The sequence below is a fragment of the Canis aureus genome, chromosome 16 (assembly GCF_053574225.1).
Source record: "Canis aureus isolate CA01 chromosome 16, VMU_Caureus_v.1.0, whole genome shotgun sequence".
NCBI lineage: Eukaryota > Metazoa > Chordata > Mammalia > Carnivora > Canidae > Canis > Canis aureus.
The window spans coordinates 4527673-4550535 of NC_135626.1; the positions used below are offsets into that span (position 1 = coordinate 4527673).

General features: G+C 55.4%; 1 protein-coding gene across 2 annotated transcripts in view; it reads left to right on the forward strand.

Annotated features, from left to right (window-relative positions):
- The window catches only part of LMX1B (LIM homeobox transcription factor 1 beta), a 79418-nt gene that overhangs the window by 51279 nt on the left and 5276 nt on the right, over positions 1-22863 (forward strand). For both annotated transcript variants that reach the window (XM_077850707.1, XM_077850708.1), the window contains exon 3: positions 22346-22578. In XM_077850707.1, coding sequence (XP_077706833.1) covers positions 22346-22578 — 233 coding nt within the window. The remainder of the gene's footprint in view (positions 1-22345; positions 22579-22863) is intronic.

Sequence of the window (22863 nt, forward strand, 5' to 3'; positions counted from 1 at the left end):
CTGACCAAAACCCAGAAAGAACTTGCACTGAGAGGCTGCAGTGTGCCCCTGGAACAAAGATGGGAAGAAGAGTTCATTTTCAGGGTACTCGTGCCTCTGCGCAGAGGTGCTATATGCCCTGGAGCTCGGGAAGCCTGTACCACCAACCTATGAGGTTGCCCTGTTTTACAGATGGGAAAACTGAGGTTTGACAGGCTTGATCTGGACGAGGTCTGACCACTAAGGCTCCCTACCTTCCAGGGGCCCAGGGTGTCACAATGAGCAGCCTATGAGGATGCCGGGCATAGGCAGGCTCTGTGGATGAAACACAAGCACGGTTGAATCCAGCCCCGAAGGGTGGAAAGCATTCACAGACAGCTGGGGTGGGGGGGCACAGACAGTGGGCACGCCCCAGAGGAGGGATGGGTGGGGTAGAGGCGCAGAGGTGGGGGCAAGAGTAGCTGAGCCCTTGCATGAGCTGGGGGGCCAGATGGGGGATGGGGGGAGCCTGCCTTTGTGTGGCTGGAGCCTCACATCCACCTCTGGAAAGAGGAAGGGGAGAAAGGCTGCGGGGGGGGGGGGGGGGGGCGGGGGGGTGTAGATAGAGCGCAAAGGGAAGAAGGAGCAAAGGGAAGAAGGGAGCTGGGAGGGAGTTGCCAAGGTCCCAGCACAGATGACAGCTGATGTGTCCCCAGGCCCTCCCCCTGCTGGCACCTTCTCTGTGCTTTCTGCAGACACAGATGTGGAAGGAAGTTTATGGCTGGCTGAGGAGAACTTGGAGGCTACACATAAGAGGTCAGGGCTGCTCTGCCCTGTTGCTGAGTTGGAGATGCTCTGGAGGCTTCTGAGCAGGGGTGTGATCCCCAGAGAGCCAGGAGGCAGGCAGGAGAGTCAGGAGGCCAGGGTAAGGGCCCACAGGGTGGGTGTCCCTGGATGAGGGGTGCCATGTGGGGAGAGCAGGAGAGGGAGAGGAGCCTGTGTGAGCAGACCTATACCTCAGCCCGCGGAGGGGGTGCGTGGCATTGGGGTTGTTGCCTCCAGAAGAGCTGGTCAAAGGAGACTGGGACACCTGGGTGGCTCAGGACACCTGGGTGGCTCAGTGGTTGAGCGTCTCTTGGGTCAGGTCGTGATCCTGGAGTCCCAGGGTCGAGTCCCACATGGGGCTCCCCATAGGGAGCCTGCTTTTCCCTCTGTCTGTGTCTCTGCCTCTCTCTCTATGTATCTCATGAATAGATAAATTTAAAAATCTTAAAAAAAAAAAAAAAAGGAGGAGGAGGAGGAGGAACTGAGGGGAAGTGACAGACGGGTTGGGCATTTTTTCTCTTTTTTATATTATAGGAGGCACTCTTGCTCACTGTAAAATAAATTCAGACGAAGCAGAAGTAAGGCAGGCAAAATGGGACAGTCCTCACCCCATCCCTCAGCTCCTTCCTAGAGGTGGTCATTTGACTGTTGGGTAACATTCCAGACCTTTCTTACGTGTGTGCGAGTGTGTTCTGTGCACACGAAATTGGTTTTTCGTTTTTTATGGGATCCATATTCGCGCTCCGCCTTGCACTTGCTTGCTCTCCTTAGCCACATGCTGAGGACATCTGCCCACGTCCGTGCACAGGGATTTACCTCCGTCTTGGCAACCACGATGTTGCAGTCCAAGGAATGGGTGAGCTGTGATTTATTAACCCATCCACCCCAAACCCGCCCTCCCTTGACAGCCTTTGGGCTGTAGCCAGTGCTTCCCTGTCACACACACACAATATATCAGCAAGTGTCCTGGTACATATATCTTTGTGTACATGTGCTGTGTGACGGAAATGAGGCTGGAAACATGTTGTGCCGCGCTGCCCTGGGGGCACCCACTCAGAACAGCCCAGGAAGCAGGTGGGTAAAGGGGTCTGGAGCCCAGGAAAGGACGAAGGGGCTTAAAGGATGGGTCAGTGCCACAGAACTGCGGTGGTGGCATGAGAGCTTTTGGCATCAAAGTGATCATTGGTCATCGCAGCCATAAGAGGACAGAGCCCTGAGGCTCCTGGCATTTAAGAGGTGGAGAACCAGGAACCTGCAAATATGTGGGTGGTGGGGGAGGCCAAGACCATGTTCCTTCATAGTTTCCAGGGGAGAGGGATGGCTATATGTGGTAAATGGCAGAGGAGGGTCTAAGCTTAGGTGTCCAGCCCCTTACACAGCCCTGGCACATAGTAGCTGCTCAAAAAACATTGGCTGGTTGAATGAATGGATGGACGGACGGACGGGACGGTTGTTTGGATGGATGGACAGATGGATGGATGGATGGATGGATGGATGGATGGATGGATGGATGGATGGGTGGATGGGTGGGACCCTTGGGTCTGGAAGGTGCTGGGTACTTTCAGCTGAATGGTGATTGGGAAAGTGAAGAAGGACAGGTGAATACGTGGTAGCAATGGGTAAGGACAGAGTCTCCTCAGGGTGTGGTGGCCAGGAGGTGAGAAGTGGGTGGGTTGAGGAGGTGAAAGAGAGCTTAGTGTCCTGGCAGGTTAGGGGACAGAGGGCAAGGAAGGGATACTGAGGGAATACTCTGTTGTTTGGAGTTCAGGGACAGGAACTCTTAGTGAGGCCAAGGGCCTGCAGGGACCTCAGCATTGGGGGATGGTCAGGCTTCAGAGGGGGGCATGGGAATCACTTCCTGAGTGCTGTCCTGGGCTCTTCACATTCACCATCTCATTTTATCTTCACCAGAGCCCCGCAAAGGCAGATCATAACTTCCCATTTTACAGACGACATAACTGAGGCTCTGGGGGTGAAGTCACGGGCCCAAGGTCACAGCCTTGAGATGAATCCATATCTTCCAGACTCTTGAGAAGCCCCCCCCCCCCCACTGTATGCCCTCAGCTCTCACCCTGCCCAGGCCCTCCTGGGGTGGTGCTTAGCAAGGCATGATCCTCGGATAGGGAGCCAGAAGCCCTCAGGTGGCTGGTTCCTTTTGCTCACAGCTTGGGAAAGAGTTTGCTTGTTTTCTCTTTCGTTAAACCACGGGGGATGCTTTACTGGGTTAGGACACGGAGATGCAATCAGACTTGTTTGCCACTTGGAAGGGACATGGAGACTGTGGCAGGCCTGGGTCCAGCCCCGGTCAAGGGGCATTCTGGGCACTTGGGGTCTGAGCAGCCCTGGACCTGGCAACCAGACAAGGAGAGGAAGGGCAGGCAGGGTGCAGGGTAGGGAGAAAAAAAATCACATGTCATGTTGTGTCCACAGGTATACACATGTATCATAGGAGCATCCCTGTGTCTATGTGCTTGTGAGATCATGTGGCTCTCTGCCCCCAGGATGACCCCCCAGCATCCCAGGCCATAGGGCAGGACAGGACCCACAATGACCATGGCAGAGGTGGGAGGAGGCATATGAGAGGGATGATTCCTTCAGAGGAAGCTGAAGGCCAGGTTCCTGGGCCAGGGATGGATGACACCTGTGTGGGTGGACCTGCCCCCAGCCCTGCCCTGGACCTCAGCCTGGCAGCTTTTAACTTGACTCTAAGAGGCCTCCCAAATCTGAATTCCCAATAGTATCTCTGGTCTGTGCCTTAGCCTCCCATAGCGTAGGCCCCAGGACTGGGTTCCCAGAACAGTCACCTGCCCCCTGGATCTGGGTGACATCCCTCTAAGGGGGCAGACCCCTGAAACAGTCCCAGCAGCCTCTCATGGCCAGACATATGCCTACATGAGTAGAGGCAGTGGACATCCCCACAGGTGGAAACGTATGTGTATCTGTGTGTGTTCACAGGTGTGTAAGCAGTTGTATGTGGGTATAAATGTGGGAACCTGCTCAAAACTGGCTTGGGAAAGAGAGGAGGAAAGAGATAGATTACAACTGTAGATACAGTTGTACATGTGTGCAGTCCTCAAAGGTGTCATGTTAATACATGTGAGCACGTGAGAATGTGTGGACAACATGTGTGTGCACACGGATATAGATCCTCGTGTTTGTATATTTGTGTCAATAGCAAGGTTCAGCAGAAAGAGATGACTAGGTAGGTGTGAGTAGCTATCCGTGTGTGGGGGGTATGTCCATATATAGTGCCAACATGCACATTAGTATTGGCAGGCACATGTAGGTGGACATGGGGGGCCCTGTAGACTATTGGCACGTGGACTCTGGGGGTGTGTATTGTGGAGTCCTGTGTAACAAGCGAACTCACATGGGTGATGAGTAGGCATGAAAATCAGGAGCTGGTACACACACAGACCTCTTCTCCCTAACCAAGCTAGCTGCTACTACTACTCTGGCTGCCTGGAGAGTGCGTGCAGGGTAGACAGCAGCCAGCCAGAGGGCATCGGCGGTGGCAGAGAAGAGGGTCAGGGGAGCGTGGGGTGAGGGTACCTCCTCCACTGTCACAGAGCTTGGCATCCCAGGTATAGCCCCCACACCCAGTTCACCCACACTCTCCACAAGATTCAGTCCCACCCAGTAAATCCAGCTCTCCTTCACCACCACGGCCAGGCCCTGCCCTGCTGTGAGCTGGGGGGAGGGGCCCCGCTCGGAAATCAGCCATAAATTTCTTGAGATGCTTTAATTTTTTAAAAGCCCCACGTAGATGCTTTGCATTGCAAAAACCCACAAATATTGGCTAAATGAGGTGCGCTAGCAGAAGGCCTGGCCAGGCCCGCAGCCCTCCCCTCCCAGCAGCTGGGCCCGGGCTCAGCTGGGGCCCCTGGCCTGGCCAGCGGGGCCGAGGGGCCCATCTTTGTTCCGAGCAGGGCTCAGACTGCAGAGTGGCTGGGTAAATAGTCGTCGCAGTAATCGCAGGCTGATTCCAACTAATTAAATCCTGCGCCAAGAGCCCACTCCAGCCAGTATCCCGAGAGGCCAGGAAAACACAGACACCCCAGACGGGGCTTTGCTCCAGGTCGGGTCTGGCTCTCTAATCCCGTATCTTTTGAAAGATAGGCGAGTCCGGGGATGAGGGGTCAGCGGGCCTGCCCTGCACCGAGCGGTGGAATTTCTCAATAACCAGCAGCTGGGTCACCAGGCACACAAAGGCAGTGTAATATCCTGTGGGCTTATGCGGGGAGAGAGTGCGCGGCCGTGCAGAGCCAGTTCCCTCCAGGCCTGGGGTGGTGGCCCCCCACAGCCCAGGCCCCCAACAGCCAACAGAGAGGCCACTGGGCCAGGCCTCTGTTCTCCTACCACCAGAAGGGCAGAGGAAGCCTCTGTGGGGCAGGCTCTGCTGCCCCCTCCCTGCCCCCAACCCAAGGCTTCCACGAAAATTCATCTTTCTTATTAAAAACCAGCCTCGGTGCTCTCAGGTCGCAGCTGTGGTAGTGGGGGGACCTGCCCAGGGCAGTGCTGCCGGGCCCAGGCCCCTTCCAAGGAGCAGCGGATGTTCCTCACCTGGGGAGGCCACACTGCATAGTGCAAAGATTTCCAGCTCTGGAGTCAGAAGGGCTGGGGTTCAGATTCCACAAGGCCTGTCTACCCAAGGAGATCCTGGCTGATGACCATGAACAAGGCACCCACCTGTCCCCATTTCAGTGGGGATCATCTCGGTGTGAGATTGCGGAATTAAAGGAGACCCTGTGTCTGGCATGAAAGGGTAGGGGGCCAGGACATGGAGCTCTCTATTCTCTCCCCTCCCAGCCTCAGTTTCTTTCCCTCTATAATGGGGATATGGGGCCTCCTTCGCAGGCTCTGGGGAGAAGAAGCAGGGTCTGTGCCCATGAGGGGCTCCTACACTGTCCTCGCTGGGAACCACATAGCACATGTGAGAGTGATTAGAAGCTGCAGAGACCCGGTTTATTTTATTTTATTTTATTTTTTTTCCCAGAGAAACAATAGTTGCCCCTCTCCCAAGTCTGGAATGCTTTACGCCCAGGGTCTGGGACCCCTCATTTAAATTGACTGCGAAGGGACAGGCGCTGTGAGCCCCGGGAGGGGGTTGTTAGGGATGGAAAGCCGGGGGCCCAGGAATTTACAATCCGTTACTTGAGAGGTGTCCTGCCTCCCCCTCACCCCATCCAGGCCTTCGCAGACCCAGCATGTGCCGTAAAGATGTCACATTGGGTGGGGGTTGCTGAGGAGAGGTCTAGGACCTGGCCCCAGGGAGGGGGGGCAGCGGTGGTCCATGGCCCCGGACAGGATCCTGGCTGCACCATGTCCCAGCTGGACCAGCATGGACAAGAGCTTCCCTCTCTGAGCCACAGTGCCCCTCCGAAAAGCAGGACACATACAGCTCCAGGGAAGTGGGAATGTTTCCATTGTGGCCCGCCCCCCCCCGACAATAATGCCAGCCCAGCCATGAGGCAGGTGACAGCCTGGTAGGGGTGAGGCCCACAGATCCATGGGGCACTTTGCAACAGGGATTTGGTCAAAGTGGTGCCCCTCTCACTGCTCACCTGTGCCAGACACTGCACTAGGCACACAGCTTATGTACCAGGCAAGAGGCTCTCTTCCTTTACCAAATCCCACACTGCCCTTCTCTCTTATTTGGGGTTCTGACGCTTTGTAGCTGTGAGGCAGGGCACAAGGTGTGGGACCTCTCTGAGCCTTAGTTTTCTCATCTGTGAAATGGCTGGTCATTTCCCCTGCCCTATAGGGTCGAGGGGGAAAGAGAAATAATGCCTGAGCTCTGCCCAGAGCCAGGCACACAGCAGGCGCTCAGTACACACTGCTGGAGCAGGTGGAGAACCTGACACTGCAGGGGGTTCTCCCAAGGGAAGGGGCATTTGCAGGAACCTGGGGAAGTGAGTGGGGACACTGATAAGGGGGGGTGTGGCATGCTGGTGGCTGGGCATTGTGGCCACCCCAACTCTACGGGCAACTCACCACCAGTGGAGAGAGTCAGATATGAGAGCCCCTTAGGAGCCGGATGATGGGTCAAATGGGACAGGTGTCAAGGGAGAGAGACCCAGGCGGCACTCAGGCAGAGGAGGAGACATGGGTCTGGAGGCTGGTCAGTGAGGTCAGCTTCTCCTGAGGCATGAGGAGTGCTGGCACACTGACGCAGAGCTGTCCTGTCCAGGGTGGGTGGTGGTGGGGAGGGCCTGGAATAGGGCCCTAAAAGCCCTGAGAACCCCCACTGGGAGCCATGTCCACCCTGAGCAGGCATTCCCAAGAAGTGATTTGAGATGGTGATGCTCCAGGCACCCCAATTTCACTGGCTCCCTAGGCTTCAAGGAACTCAGTTTTTGCTCTCCCCAGAGAGTGGGCTTTGGGAAGCCTTGCCCACTGGGCCTACCAGCCATTTCAGCCACCAACCCTTAGAGATTCCCCCCAGCCCAGAGCCCTGAGCAAGGACATTAACTAGTCTCAGAGAGGAACATTTAGGAACCTTCTGGCTCAGGAGCAGAGGGTGCATCCCCAGGGCCGTATTGCAGGGAAATGCCCTGCCAGGGCGTGTGGGCTGTGGGCGTGTGAGTGTGACTGGGGGGGAGGGGAGCAGAGTAAACAGCCACTGCCCTGTCCTCTCTGCGGCTGTGGCCAGGTACACAGGCCTGTTTGGACAGCTGCCTTGTCTGTCCGTCTGTTTGGGAGATGCTGGCTGATAGATGGGGGTGGGCGGGCTGTTAACCCCTCACTGTCTTCAGTGCTGCAAGCACCCTGCCTCCCGTGGCCTACAACAGCATCAGAGAGTGGCCTCGGCTGTCCCCCACCCCAGCTTCTCTCCAGGAGGACAATTCTAGCTTGGAGCTGGGGACAGTGACTAAGTGACAAGGTGAGAAGAGCTCCAGGGCATGGACAGTCTGCTCTCCACCTCCACCAGGGAGCCAAGAGCAGAGAAAGGCATCTCTTCCTGTGGTGACCAGGGGCAAAATCTGTCCCTCTGTGCAGAGCCTTCCTCCTCACCCCCACATCCATGCCCCAGGGAGCCTCCTCTATATTTATTAAAAAAGCCAGCTGCCAGTGTTTCTAGGGGCTGCCCATCTTCACAAACACCCGCTCAGCCTGGAGTGGAGGAAGGGGGTGTTCAGGGCCATTGGCAAGAGGCCCCTCTGAAGAGTGAGCAGGCTGAGATGGGGCTTGGGGCTGGCTGGGGTGGAACCAGGCTCGGATCCTGAAAGCCTGACTTAGTAGGAGGTCCCAGACTCAGTGATGCACTGTACACCCTGCAGGCTGAAGTGCCCTGAGATGGAGCTGACTGTGGACCTGGAGTCTCTATGGGGTCTGCCAACCACTGCCATGTGTCCCTGTCTCAGTACTTGCTTATCCATCCCTGGGTAGGGCTCCTCCCACCCACCCCAAAGCCCAGGCGTCACTACCCCGCTCCTTGACTCCCCCCCCCAGCTCCTTGACAACCTGCCGCTTCTCCCACTCCTGCAGCAGCCCCCTCCCAGCAAACCCCCCCCCCCCCCGCACCTCTCCCCTGCAGCACCTCTCCCCTGCAGGGCACCACTGATGATCCGCTTAGCCAGTCTTCCAGATTCCACTCTGCTTCCCCACCCTGGGTCCCTCTCTGCAGCCAAAGTGATCTTTTAAAAATGTAAATCGCTCAAGCGACTCCCCACTTAAAACAATTCAATGGCTTCCCATGGCTCAAGATTAAGACAAAAATCCTTTAAACGTCCCACTAGGCTATCAACAGGGCACGGGTTAAATAAATTAGGGTTTGCCCAGACAATAGAATGTCGGGCTGCTGTAAAAGGAGGTGCTCCAGGCCAAGATAAGGAATCCTCTCTCAGTTATGCGGTGGGAAGGGGGTGCATGGAGAACAGTTTTAGAGTAAGTTAGTGTTTATGCAAAAAAAAAAAAAAAGACAAAACCCCAACCAGTCCCCATTTAAGAAAAAAAAGCCGGAGGGAGGGGAATACAGTATACCCGCGGGTTTATGTTTGTGTTACGTAGGTATTGCATTTCTTGGGAAGGGGGCTCAAATGTAAGACTTTGGTTGCCTCTGGGGAGGGGGCCTCAATGGCTAGGGATAGGCCAGAGGAGGCCGAAGACAACACCTTTTTGTACATTTGAATATTAAGCCATGCAGTGCATTACCTATTCAAAAATAAATTCAAAATTTTTTTAAATAACATTTTTTTTTTTTTTTTTTTTTTTTTTACTGGGTGATCGGCAAGAAGACCCTGTACTGTCACTCTGAAGCCTCCTCTTGTTCCACGCACACCCTCTGCACCTTTTATTTCTGGTTAATTCTGCTCCTGTCTCTGGGCCTTTGCACCTTTGCATTCACTGTCTCCTCCACTGCCTGGTCCGTCCATCGCTTCCCTTCCTGGTCTGGCTGATTCTCCCTCCTCTGGTCTATGCCCAAACCTGTCTTCAGCAAAGTCTTCTCGGATGCGCCACCCACCCCCAACCCCCATGCTGGGCTGGATCAGGAACAGTTGTTTCCATCTTCACGTTTGCGTGTCTCTCTTCTCGGCTCATGAGTCCATGTGGGCTGAGCCCACTCCTGGCTTGGCCATAGCTTCCCCTGTGCCCGGCACTGAGCCTGACCTGGGCATTTGGGGGAATGGGTGAACCAGCAGGGAGGAGAGGATGCCGTGAGAATTCCCAAGGGGCTGTTGCCAAGGGTCGAGGAGGTGCCCACCAGGGCCTTAAAGTGCAAGAAGGATTTTGCCAGACTCAAGGTGGACGGTGCTCCAAGCGGAGCTCAAGGAGCTGGATGTCTCCAGCCGTCAGTCTGCCAATCCCTGCTCCCCCACGCTCAAGCTGTGCGTCTTGGGCAAGTAACGTCCCCTCTCTGCGCCTCAGTCTGCTCCTCCGCAAATTGGAGGCATTGACGGGGACCTGCCCTAGTTGTCCCGGGGGGGGGGGTGTCTGGGAGGCCCGCCGGGAAGGCGCGCACACAGTCGGTGCTGGATAAATGCTGGGGGAACCGTGCAGGGCGCGGGAAAGGGTTAAAGCTGGGCGCTTTTTAATTGTCAAATGACTGCGGGCGATTAGCGCTGGCAGCTTCCTCAATAATCGCTCTTCTCTGTACCTGCTGGGAGCTTAATTAAAAAACAAAGAGGCTCAATTTAAAGGCCATTACTATGCTAATGCGGCCGGGCGGGCGGTGATTAAGCGGCTCCGGCGGGCGGCGGGCGGCTGGGGCGGGGCGCGGGGCGATCAGTTACCCACTAAACGGCCGAGCGCCGCGGTGCCCGACCCCAGGCGCCGGGCCCGAACTGCCGGGCTCGCCCCCCACCCCTGCCGCCCTCCCGGCCGGGCGACACCCAGCGAGGCGGTCTCCCAGAGTGAAGGGGCTGGCAGTGGGTAGGAAATAATGCCAGCCGCGCCTCCGAGGGCCTTCTCTTGCAGAATTTCCCTGCTGCCTCCCACCAGCACTGAGTCCTGTGGGCTCTGGTGAAACCCACTTGTCGGCTTCGTGGGCCAGGCCCCTCAGCTGGGGGGCATGTTGTGCCCACGCACTGTGGCTGGGTCCTGGCACCCACAGTCTCAGGCTCACACACCACTGGGGCATTTGCTCCCCAGTCCCCAGCCACCTTCCCAGCTCCCAGGAAGGAGGATGGGGTGGGCACCAGCTAGCTGACCTGGGATGAGGCCCTGGCTCACTGGGTGACCCTTGTAAGGAAGAGACTCCTACCTGCCAGGGTGGTCATGCCATCCACCTATGTGTGAGGCCCCTACATGTGGCGAGGGGCTACTTGAGAAGCTCTGAGCACAGGGCTAGTCTGGTTGCTATGAGTTGGACGTTTAGTACCAACGTATGCCAGGGTGGGGCTCAAAAATTTGACTGCAAGAGCACAGGTGGGGAGGGCAATCTGGGGAGTTACTTAGTCCATGAGAGAGACTGGGCAGTGAGGTTCTCAGAGATTGGGCTGACAAAGTTAATGTTCTCTTCTGGTTACATTAAGAGGAGTATAGTGTGGGGAATGAGGGAGGAGATGGCTCTTCTTGCCCCTGAAGGCTCAAGTCTTTACCCCATGGCTTTGACTCTGAGCATGTTTTCACTGACTACCTGATAAAACACGTGATTGTAAACTTTGGTGATTTTGTTGGTAACACTGAAAACCACCCACCCTACCTGAGCCTAGAGGATATTTTAACTTGGTAAACTAACCAGTAGTAAATACAATTGACAACAGTGAAACTACCCATGGTAAAAACATGTGTCACTGTCTACAAATTACCCGGAGAGTCAGATCTCTACAGTCAGTAAGATGCTATTCGAGCACAAACCTGTTTGTAGAGCAAAACTTTATTGAAAATTGTTCATGGAAAATAATTTATCTCAATGAAAATAATTTCAGTAAAGTAAAAATGGAAATGGAAAAAGTTGTAAATTATTTAACTGCACTAGAAAGAAAATTGATCAAAAAATTAAATTGCCTTAATGGAGGTTGCTCTAGAAAACACTCAAAGGAAGTTTATCAGTGTCGTTAAAACCCTAATTAAAATGCTGTGGTCTGTGTCCAGGGAGTCCAAATCCTTGAGGTCAGAATGATGAGGCCAAATGTCAGCTGGTCAGCGTTAGGCTCTCCAGCGGTGCCTTGGATTTCTCCTTCTCAGAACTCCTTTCTTCTGGAAAACCTTGTTCCCCATCACACCGGGAGCTCACTGAGGGGAAGTGACCCTGTGTCTTGTCCCCCGCTGATTCCTCATCGCCTGGCACAGTGCGTGGCCATGGCGGGTTTAGACAGTGCTTACAGGATCCACAAGTCTTAAAACAGAAGCTTAAAAGGCAGTTTCTGCTTTCCAGAAGAGGAGTGATGGCACAAGATTTGGCCGTGAGCAAGTGCCTGAGTATGTGTGCAACGGTTGGATGGGTGCAGTGGATGGATGGGTGGATGGCTGAGAGGGCGGCTGCATGAGCGATGGGTGGATAGTTGGGCAGGTAGATGGCTGGCTGGATAGGTGTTAGATAGAAGGCTGAGCAGGTGGGTGGGTGATGGATGAGTCGGTGGAAACAAAAGAAAGCTGATCTGGCTTCTTTAGCCCAACATTCAAGGCTTCCAGCCTGACCCTTCCATGACTGACCCACTCTCTCCCTAACCCTGGAAATGGCCTCTCTGCTTTTCTGCCCCTACACAGAGCCCAAAGTTTGGAATCAGACACCCCTCTATTCCTATCCCATTACCCCCCTTTCAATCTTTTGCACTCTTTATGGCCCCTTCCTCCAGGAAGTCTTCCATGATTCCCCTATCCATCGCCCTGTACCTCAGCAGGCCCTGCCCTGGATCTGACAGCCTTTCCTGGGCACACAGGTGTGGGCCTGGCATTTTCTGACCACTCAGGACCCTGGAGAGAAATCCAGAGGTCTCTGCATCCTATGGTGTAGTCTTCCCTCTTCCCCCTGCATGTCAGCCCCTCACTTCTCTGTAACCTTCCAGCCCAGGTCATGGGCCCAACAGCTCTGAGCTGACTGCTAGTGCAGAGCAATTGCAAGTGGTGGGCAAGGAGGAGGAGGAAGAGAAGGCTGAGGCAGGAGAGGGCTTCAAGCACAGGGAGATCTGGGAAACCATGCAGTGAGGCAGGGAGAATGCGCAGGAGCTCTGGAGCCCAACATCCCAGCTATGATCCCGACTCTGACCCTGAGCACACTTTCCTCCTTTGTGAAGAGAGAGTGGCAGTGCCTCCCTGTGAGGGGTCTTTTGGGAGAGGGGTCTGTGGCAAATGCCACTCAGGGCTTGGGATGTAGGAAACAGTCGGTAAATTTCAGCGAGTAATAGTAACAGTAACAATGGCTGCTGGATTTGGCAACCAGGAGCTCCTGACCCTGAGAATGGGAGAAGAGAAGCTGGGATCAGACCCCTCAGAGGGGTCTGAGGAGCCAGTGGGAGGAGAAGGCTCCTACTGTGAGCTCAGCAGGGGCCCAGCTCAGAGTAGGTGCTCCAGGAATGTTGGTAGGTGAATAACTAAAAGAATCATCAGATGAATTAATCAGGGAAGGGCAGAAAAAAGAGGGGAGGGCTTCAGCCTAAGGGTCAGTAAGTAATACAGGTAGAGCCCTTTGCTCCGGGCCTGGCCTGGAGCCCACAGACCTTCTGATTGCTGCCCAGGCTAGGGAGCAGGAAGGGGCCTGTGGGAGGAAGCCAGGCGAGGTGTTCCCCCTTCCACCTGCCGTGCCACGTTGTCTCTCCCTGATGTCACTAGGGGAGGTCTGATCCCCAGAGAAGCCCAGTAACACCACCACCACCCCCGTGGAAAAGAGCTTCCTAAGGCAGAAGCTGGGCAATGCCTCCACTTACTGCAGGGTTTGTAGCCCCAAAAGTGAGAGGCTAGTTATCAGACACCAAGCCATGTGTGCACACAGCAACTTACTCTTAGGAGTGTGTATGTGTGAGAGTGTCTGTGGGTATCTGTATCCTGGTGGCTCTCAAACAGTATCTCCAGCCTGGGCCTCTCTCTGATCTCCAGACTCCTATATGCAGCTTCCCCTGGACGCCTCCTCATGGCTGTTCAAAGGCAGCTCACATGCAACATGTGCAGAACCTCACCCGTCGTCCTCCCCTCCTCCACCTGGCCTCCCACTCCATTTCATTTCATGGCAGCTCCATCCTGCCCATTGCACAGGCCCCAAAATCATACGTCCATCCTTTCTCTGTTATCCTTGGGTGTCCCTGTCTACAGGGACAGAATACCTCCCCAGTTGGACCACTTCTCAGCACCTCCCTGGGTCTAAGCAGATATTATCTTTTGCCTGGATTATTCAGATAACCTCCCAACCCATCTCCCAGCTCTGACCCCCACCACTACACAGATGCCTGAGGAACCAAGATGTCAGATCATATGCCTGCTCTGCTCAGAACCCTCCCACAAAGTCAAAGCCCCATAAGATGTGCCCCCTGCTTCTACTCACACATCCTTGTCATTTCTCCAACACCCTAGATCCACTCAGCCTCAGGCCCTTTGCACTTGCTGTTCCCTCTGTTGGGAACCCTCCCCCGCCGCCCTGCCCCTCCAGATCTCTCAGTAAGGCCTCTGACTGTTCTTTTTAAAACCCCTGGCCACCTGCATTGGGCTTCCCCCTCCATTTTTCTTCATCACATTGTCACCAATTGGTACACTCTGTATGCTACAGATTTAACTGTTGCCTGTCTCCTCACCCATTAGACTGGAAGCTGAGCTGTCCATTTGCTCACTGCTCTATCCCCAGCCTCCAGAGAGTTGCCTGGCACCTAATGGGCACTCCATAAAGGTGTGCAGATTACCGAATGTACGTCCGCCTGGCCAGGCTGCCCCCTGGATGGTACCTGGGGCTCCCGGCTGTGTCCGTCCCTCCCTGCCCCTGGCCACCAGCTCCCGACAGCGCCCCCCCCCCCCCCCCCGCCTGGATCAAAGGGCCTTGGAATCAGCCCCCCCCCCCCCCACAGCTGGGTCTGCGCGCCCGCAGGAAGCTCCGGGGCAGCCCTCGCTGCAGGCCCGCCCCGGCGCGGTGAGGCCCGCGCTCCCGGGGCCACCGGTCGGAGCTCCGAGCGCCTGGCCACGCTGCGCATTCCAGCCCCGTGATTGACGCGCGCACCGGGGCCCCCGCCTGCGGCTCCCGCCGCCCGCCTGGCCCGCTGCCACCGCCGCATCAAAGCAGATGTTTGCAGCTGGTTTGAGTTGGATCCCCATCAACAGGCCCCTTTTTGTCTCAAAATAAAAAACAGCTACGCCCGGAATGATAAGGACGCGGCAGGCACGTGGGGGAGATGTCAACGAGTCGGGGAGGGAGGAGGCCAGGCGGCTCCCTCTGCCTGCTCTCACCCCATCAGCTCCTCCAAGTGACAGGCAAACTCTCGCAGCAGCAACTGGACCCCCGAGCGTGTCTAGGGTCCTGTCCCCTGGGCCCCTGTGAACTCCAGCTCATCTCTCAACAGAGAGATGGCATCCTCGCAGCCGTCACAGCCCCAGAGCGAGGAATAATAATGTTAGCCGCCGTGTGCAGGACTAGCTGTGTAGGAGCCTGCCCTACATGCTCCACGACGTTACGTCCCGGGATCCTCGCCACCAGCCTAAGAAGGAGCTGGGGCATGGAGAAGCTAAACAGGTTACAGTGACTACTTGTGAGGTGGGGATTGTGGTCCTTGCCCCGAGGTCGGACAGTCCGTGTTTGCAGAGCTGGCATTCAGACGCTTCACACCTTTCCTTTTGACTCCAGAACCAGCTTCTTGATTATGTGTCATGTCATCTTTGCCAGGAAGTCCCCAGCCCTTTTCCAGGTTGACTGTCAGGATTTCCTGTGCCCCTCAGCTTGCCAAGTGTAGCCTATCAAAGCTCATATCGTGCTGTGCCAGCCTCCATGGGACCAGATTTGGCCCCATTCTGTCCCTCAAGTGTCTGTCAGGAGCCTGTTTCAGTCAGCCTCCGTGGGTGTCTGCTGGGTGAACCTGAGAAGATATAGCCAGTGGGATGGAGGGCTGAGGTTCCCTCCCCCTGGAGGGAGGGTTTCCAAGGACTGTGGGACTTGGGCCTGGAGATACCCTAAAGGAAGCCAGGCTCAAATCTGCCTGATCCCCTCACCCTGGGCGAGGATCTGATGGAACCCTGTACCTCAGAGGCACAGACAGACAAATAGACAGGAGTAGCATGGACCCAATGATGTGATTGGAGGCTTCATACTGAAATTGGAAGTGAAAAAGAGAAGGCTCCAGAGCCTGTGTCCCAGCACCATGCTGAGACTCAGGCTGGGGAGGGAGTGGGATGCACACCTGCCAAGATGCCCTCTGTGCCAGGCACTGGGCTAGACCCCTCACACAAGTTAAAACTCAGAGGATCCTTAGTCGCCAGATGAGGGAAGATCAATACCCACTTTCTACAGAAGGGGAAATAGAGGCTCAAAAAAGAGATGTGACGGGCACCTGGGTGGCTTGGTTGAGCATCCGACACTTCGATTTCAGTTCAGGTCATGATCTCAGGGTCCTGGGATTGAGCCCTACTTTGGGCCCTGGGCTTAGAAGGGATTCTGCTTGAGATTCTCTTCCTCGACCTCTGCCCACTCTCACGCTCTCTGTCTCTCTCTCTCAAATAAATAAATCTTTAAAAGTGGTGAGGGTTAATGTGAATGACTCGGGGCCACAGAGCTGGTGCCGGAGATGTGTAAAGTGCACCTCTAAGCTGAGGGGGCTGACAAAAAGCTCTTTATAAGCAGGAGAAGAGAGGGACCAAGGACAGAAAAAGGATTGGTCTACCCTGAGCCAAGTGTCCAGGCCTGACCCAGTCACAGATGCCTGGGGGAGTCATTTAATACCATTATGGCCCTCCCACCCCGAGGGCTTTCCCTGTGTCCTAGAGATAGGTGTGCAGTTGGACCCCAGTACAACAAGAGGTACATAAATAAATGATGTAGAAGTTAGGAATTGATTTCTGGATTGCATGGTTGTGAAGGGGGCCAAGAGCAGTGAGTTCACTTATCTTGCTACCTGCTGGCATTCTCAAACTCCTAGAAGCAGGGTATCCAATGTTCTCTTGTCCTGCCTGGCTGCCTGTTTCATTTCTCACAAGGTTACTCATTCATTCAGCAGACGATCACTAGTCCCCTTCTAGATGCCAGAACCCAGCATGGGATGGGTGTGTGTGTGTGTGTGTGTGTGTGTGTGAATTAGACCCAGTTTCTGAACTCTAGGTCAGCGAGGTCTTCAGACACAAATATCTGGGTCTCAGGGAAGGCTTCGCAGAGGAAAGTACACTTGAGTCATGAAAGGTGAAGAGAAGTTCAACAAGGAGCAGAGGAAAGGGGGAGAGAAGACAGGCTGTGGGGCAGATGCAATTTTAAGTGTTAAGGAGGCAGGAAGGACTGGCTGTTTTCAGGGAGCAATGAGACGCATGGCAGCTGGAGCAGAGGATCTGGGGCTGGAGTTGAGCCTTGAGTGCCATGATTAGGTCTTTGGGCCTATCCTGAAATTGTCGGGCACTCTTGGATTGAGGACCCAGTGAGGGGCTACATAAGCTGCAAGACGCAGCCATGGGGTATGGGAATGGTAGTACAGTGAGGTAGGGAAAGGGGAGCTTCCACTCAGGGAGGATGGTTAACAGGTGCCAGAAGTCTTGAGGAGAAAATGACAGCAATCATGGTGCCTCCTTACTGAGCCTGCCTCCTGGTGCCCAGCCATTATTCCCATTGAAGAGATGGGGCCACTGAAGCTCAGAGAATTGGGGCCTGGCTATTTTTCCTGTGCTCGGAAGTGACAGAGCCAAGATACCAAGCCTAGTGCACACTTATGGACTTGAAGAGCTGGGGATGAAAATCCACAGGGAAAGGCCGGAGGGTCCCCAGGTAGTTAGGGAGCCAATTTTATTGGGGGTAAAAGATTCAGATGTACTGCATCGCCTCTCTGCAGTTGACAGTGGCTTAAGAGAAATTAATTAATCAGATTTGTAGTCCATGTTCAAATGCTCCAGAAAAAATTGGTTTTCAGAATTTTGTTTATTAGGTTTATGAGTTTAATAAATTGAGCATTAAACAAATAAACCAATAAAAACTCAGAGGAGACAGAGATGTGTTCTCATAGCCAGGGACTCTTCAAGGGAATGACATCCCTAAAAAGGGAATTTTTTTACTCAGAAATCACAGATGATCCTGGGAGAGGGAGGATGTATTTGTGACGGGGAGAAGTTCAGTTTGGTTTAAGAGAAACCCACTCAGCAACACCTGCTGGGTGCTGGCCGTATGCTGAGTGATAAGAACTTGGTCATTCAGAGCCTTGAGGGTAAACAGACATTGGATTGGCATGGAACTCCCAGCAAAGGACAAGGGTGATTGATGGGCAGAGAAATACTTGGATGCACAGACCAGGTGCAGGGAGAGAGTATATGGTGGTGCTGCCATGTGACCTTGAGCCTGCCATCTGCACTTTGGTTTTTACATCTATAAAATGGGAATAGAAACAGTGTCCTCCTTTAAGGTTCTTCAAGGACTCGATGAGGTGATGCTGGTGATGATGATAACTGAGTCCAGTAACAGGGAGATAGACAGACATACAGAGAATTGAGCCAGGAATGCTTTATCCAGCTCATGTTATGACAGAAGCTAGAAGGACCCAAAACCCAGGGTGGTCATGAGGGGGACACCTGGTTGGGACCTGTAAACCTGGTGTCAGGAAGTCTGCTCCCAGGGGTGATGGAGGCCCCAATGAAGATGACCAACAAGAGAACAAGAGAAAGGCAGCTATGTGGGGTGCCTTCTTCATGCCTGGAACAGTGCCAAGGGCTACACATGCAGTAGGCCCTTCCAGCAACCCTATAGGTAGGTACACCATTCCCATTCATTTCATAGGTGAAGAAACTGAGGCGCAGAGAGGTTAAATGTCTTGACCAAAATCAAGACACAGGGACAAAGTTATGAATCCAGGATGGAACCCTGGGCTGCCGGTTCCAGCACACACACATCCCCCCCCCCCACGCACACACACACTGCTGTCCTGCAGGTGCTACTCACTTCCCAGGGCAGGTGGTGACTGCTCCCACCAGACCAGGTTGGGGTGAGAACCGACTTGCCCTACCTCACAGGCAGAATAGCACTATATTGGTTGGTTCAGCGTTCATTCAGCAAACATTTTGCTGCTCACCTTAACCGTGAAGGGGGCCTTGTGCTCAGCTCTGAAGATAGAGGTGACCCTGGGGAAAGTGCACCTGGAAACAGATAAAGTGGATTCCTTAGGATAAATACCATAATGGAGAGGAGATGTGAGGATGGGGAACTCAGAGAGGAAGACATCTAAGACTGGAGAGGAGAGGGAGGGCTTCCTGGAGGAAGGGATAGCCATGCTAAATCCTTCAGAATAAGCAGGTGTTTGGCTGTCAAAGGTTGAGGGTGGGAGGAATGGTGTTCTAGACACTAGGGACAACAGGAGGAAAGGCTTGGCGGTTCACATGGAGAATGGGGAAGGGGGTTGTGTGGGTTGCTGGCAAGCCTGTGCGCCTGTGGTGTGGTCATGAAGCTGCCCTCTGGATTTGGAGCTCCTGGATTGGGAACCTGGACCAGGAGATTGGCACCGAGAGGGCAGTGCAGCTGGAGGGGAAGCAGGGGGTGGGAGGTTTCAGAGCCTCCCCTGACACCCCACCATCCCTCAACCCCAGGGCCTGCCCCATCTTGGCCTCTCAAGCCCAAGTGTGGGAAGCAGAATGCACCCATCTGGGACACCCAGCACAATTCTGGGGAGTGGGGACTACTATCCCCATCTTATAGATGAGCACACAGACTCAGACTTGCCCAAGGTCACAGAGCCAGTGAGTGGCTGAGTCAGGATTGAGATCATGACCTGGGCTCCAAATCCAGTGCCTCGGGTGCAGTGCGCTGGTAGGGCCTTTCACATCGGGCTCCAGGGCCCCCGTGGGGCAGGAAGGCTCAGAGCCCCTCATCCTGAGCAACTCTGTCTCTGGTGGGTATTTGTAGCTTCTAGGCAGCCTTCCTGGAGAGGCCCACTCCCGGCCTCAAAAGGCCTGCCCAGCTCACAGACCTCTCCCTCCGTGCTCACTGCTTTACACTGACAGCTCTCTGCATCTTCACATGGAGAAGTGGGCAGTGCCATTGAGCCCATTATACAGATAAGTAAGCTGAGGCTCGGAGAGAGGAAGCTTACTTGTCCGGTCGCTAGGCAGGAAGTAGTGGAACCAGACGCTGAACCCAAGTCCATCCAATCCCAGTGCCCCCTGCCTGTGGCTGGGCCTGCTTCTCAATGGCCGGTTTCACCAGCCCTTCAGGGTGGGAGGGGTTGAGGGGGGCCTCTCGGACAGGAGGGGACCCCCGCTGGTGCCCCCAGCCCCTCCCGCACGCGTGTGAGTTGTGCTCACCGCAGCTCCGTAGACAAAGGCAGCCCCATAACCGGGAGTGAGTATTTCATGCGTCCCCCCTGATGTTTTATTGGGTGGAGAGATGCTTGGAGACCAAGCGGATGGCACATTCCGTTTATAAAGTGTGCGCAGTTTGCTTTATATGCCGAGTTTTTGCAATCTAGATAACAGATGACGCCCCGAGTGGCTGGCACTGCCTCCGTAACGGCGGCGCGGAGCCTTTGGAGAAGTATTAATAATAGATTGTGTTGATGAGTTTGGAGAAAGTAGCAATCGACCCCCTGCTGCCAAGGCATTAGCACGGCTGTTCCGAATGCAGCCGCCACCAGCCTGCATGGTGGCGGCGCCTGCAAATGCGGGTCACCCCAACCGCTGCCCGCCTCTGCTGCCTAAGAGGACCTCCGTGGCCCCGCCGTGCCAGCAGGGAGCTGCAGCCGGTGCCCGTGGGCTCTCTGGTCTCCGAGGCCAGGCTGCAGACACGTTAGTGCGGTGCTCAGACCAGGAGGTAGAGGTGTGGGAAGGGGACAGGGGCGGTGGGGGGGGCAGGGCAGAAGCATCCTCCGTGTCAGAACATCAAGTTCTGGGAGACTGGCTCCTTCCCCAGCCCCTTGGCAGAGCTGGGCGGCCAGCCAGATTGCTAGGGGCCTCTGCCATGGACGGTTGGGTAGGTTGTACCTTGAACGATGGTATCCAGCCAAAGGGCCAGATCGGAGCTTGAAATCCAGCTCTTGTCCCCCTTGCAAACCCAGGCACTGTGTCTGCCTGCAGCCGACAGCCCAGCCTGAGCCCCAGGCCCCCTGAAGCCTTCACTCACCTGCTTTGGCAGCACCCATCAAGGCGGTTTTGAGGATCAGATAGAGCCAGGCCCTGCCTCGTGGAACCCCTGTAGAATTGAAGCTGACAGGGGCATATGCTGTCACTGTCATGTGACACTTATTTACTGAGTTCAGTGTCATTGGACCCTGCCAGCAGCCCCGTTAAGGGAGGTCCTGTTGATAACCCCATTTCACAGTAGAGGGAACTGAGGCCTGAGGGCAGCCCAGGTAAGCACACAGGAGGCTACGTCCCCCTGACTGGGGTATCCAAGAAGGCTTCCCAGAGGAGGTGGTGTTGGGAGTTGGGCACTGCAGGATGAGTAGGAGCCTGCTCGGTAGACTAGAGGTAGGTGGCAGGGGGTGCTGAGGCTGCCCCCAGTTTGAGCACCCGGAGCCAGTGCCAGGGCAGCAGGCAGGGCTCAGATTGGCCCTGTCCACTGCGCCCTACTAGCTCGTCATGGGCGGCGCTGATAGCAGCCCCGGGAAGGGAGGCAGGCCGAGTGCCTTGCATTTATGGCCATTTCTGTTCCAGAACCGATTAGTAGAGAATTGCAGCTGTAATCTGTGCCTGTGATGGCGGGCCATAAAGAGGGATGGGATGCGCACAGCGCTCCCAAGGTGGCGCCCGCAGACGTGGCCCAGGGACGTAGGGAATGAAAAATGGTTTTAATTCCCTCCCAGCAGCAATAATTTGATTCTTCATAAATTTTTCCATCAAAGTGTTGTTGAGGCTGAGTTCCCACAGAGCAGGGCACGTGATGGGGAGCGGGGAGCCCGGAGGAGCGGTCAGTAGGTAAGGGCAGAGGAGGGGCTGTGCTGCTCAGACCCTTCTGCACACGCCGGCCGGGGGGCATGGAGACCCCCGCCTGGCTTTGTCTCTAGAGATGGAAGACGGATCCAGTCTGTCATAGAGGGGCTGGAGCAGGCCCAGGCTCCGCGTCAGCCCCATCACTTAGGACCACATGACCCCGAGCAAGTGACTCCGCCTCTCCGCCTCTCAGTTTCCTTATCTCTAAGATGGGGTTCATGCTTATTCTGTTTCATAGGGTTGTTGCAAAGGCTAAATGCATCTCTGTGTGTGGAGTGCTGGCACCCCAGCGGCTGGCGCACTGTCCTTGCTCCGTAAATGTCTGCACGTGGTAAAGATACTTAAGTCAAAATGAGGGAAAAGTAGGGGTTAGCCCAGCCAAGGGGCCAAGAAAGAACATGTGGAAGGGCCTGTGTGAAGAAACTGCAGGCTGTTCCATTGGGCCACAGCCTAGGAGAGCAAAGACAGTATGTGAAGGGCCTTGAGGCACCAGGGAGTCACAGAAGAGTCTGGAGCAGGGAAGCAGCATGAGCAGATGTGTGTTTTAAACACCTTCCCCTGATTCTCCTCCTGGAAGACAAATTGAAGAGTTAGAGGGGCCAGGAGCCCAGGAAGGAGCCTGGGGCAGGTGCCCAGGCAGGAGAGGAGTGGCCCAGGGGTTGGGTTGGACAGGGCTAAGGATTGGTTGGATGTGGGGGGGGGTGGGAGGAGCAGAGAGGAGGTGGAGCAGGTCCTGGAGTGAGGGTAGATGGGACTGGTGGGCTGCCTGCCCTTCTCAGGCCCAATCCCACCTGGCTCTTGGGGAAAGTTGAGGCTGACCTTGTGCTCTGCCCTCTAGTGGCCACTGTGTCTCTGAGCAGGAAGGGCCCTGAGATGACACACCCAGGAGAGGGCACCTCTGGGAAGGATGCCCAGCGGCCACCCTTCCCTTCGGCCACCAGAGCCCTGGGAGCCAAAAGAGTGGGGCTGCAGGGCCGTCCCACTGTCTGGCTCTGTGCAGGGGGCGGGCCTCTCCTACCTGGAGTGGAAGGTCAGGGTGGCAGGAGACAGAGGCCCTTGGTGGGACCCTGAGCCTAGCCAGTGTGCCCCCACTGTGCACCTGCAGGCTCTTCGCAGCCAAGTGCAGCGGCTGCATGGAGAAGATAGCCCCCACGGAGTTCGTGATGCGGGCGCTGGAATGCGTGTACCACCTGGGCTGCTTCTGCTGCTGCGTGTGTGAACGGCAACTACGCAAGGGCGACGAGTTTGTGCTCAAGGAGGGCCAGCTGCTGTGCAAGGGTGACTACGAGAAGGAAAAGGACCTGCTGAGCTCCGTGAGTCCCGACGAGTCCGACTCTGGTGAGCCGTGGCTGGAGCCAGGGGGCGCCGGGTGGGGAGGGGGCCCTGCCGCAGAAGCCCAGTGCCGACCCCAGGATCCAAGCATACGGACAGTGCACCCCCATCTTGCGCCTGTGGCACTGTTGTGTTCACATGCATGTGTGCAGGTGCACATGGACACTGATATGTATGCATGCCCCCAGGCTCACAGATGCACATGCAGGTACTACCACTGAGTCACATGTGCTCAAGCACCAGTGTACATGCTTGTGACCACACATACACACAAGCACAGACAATGCATGT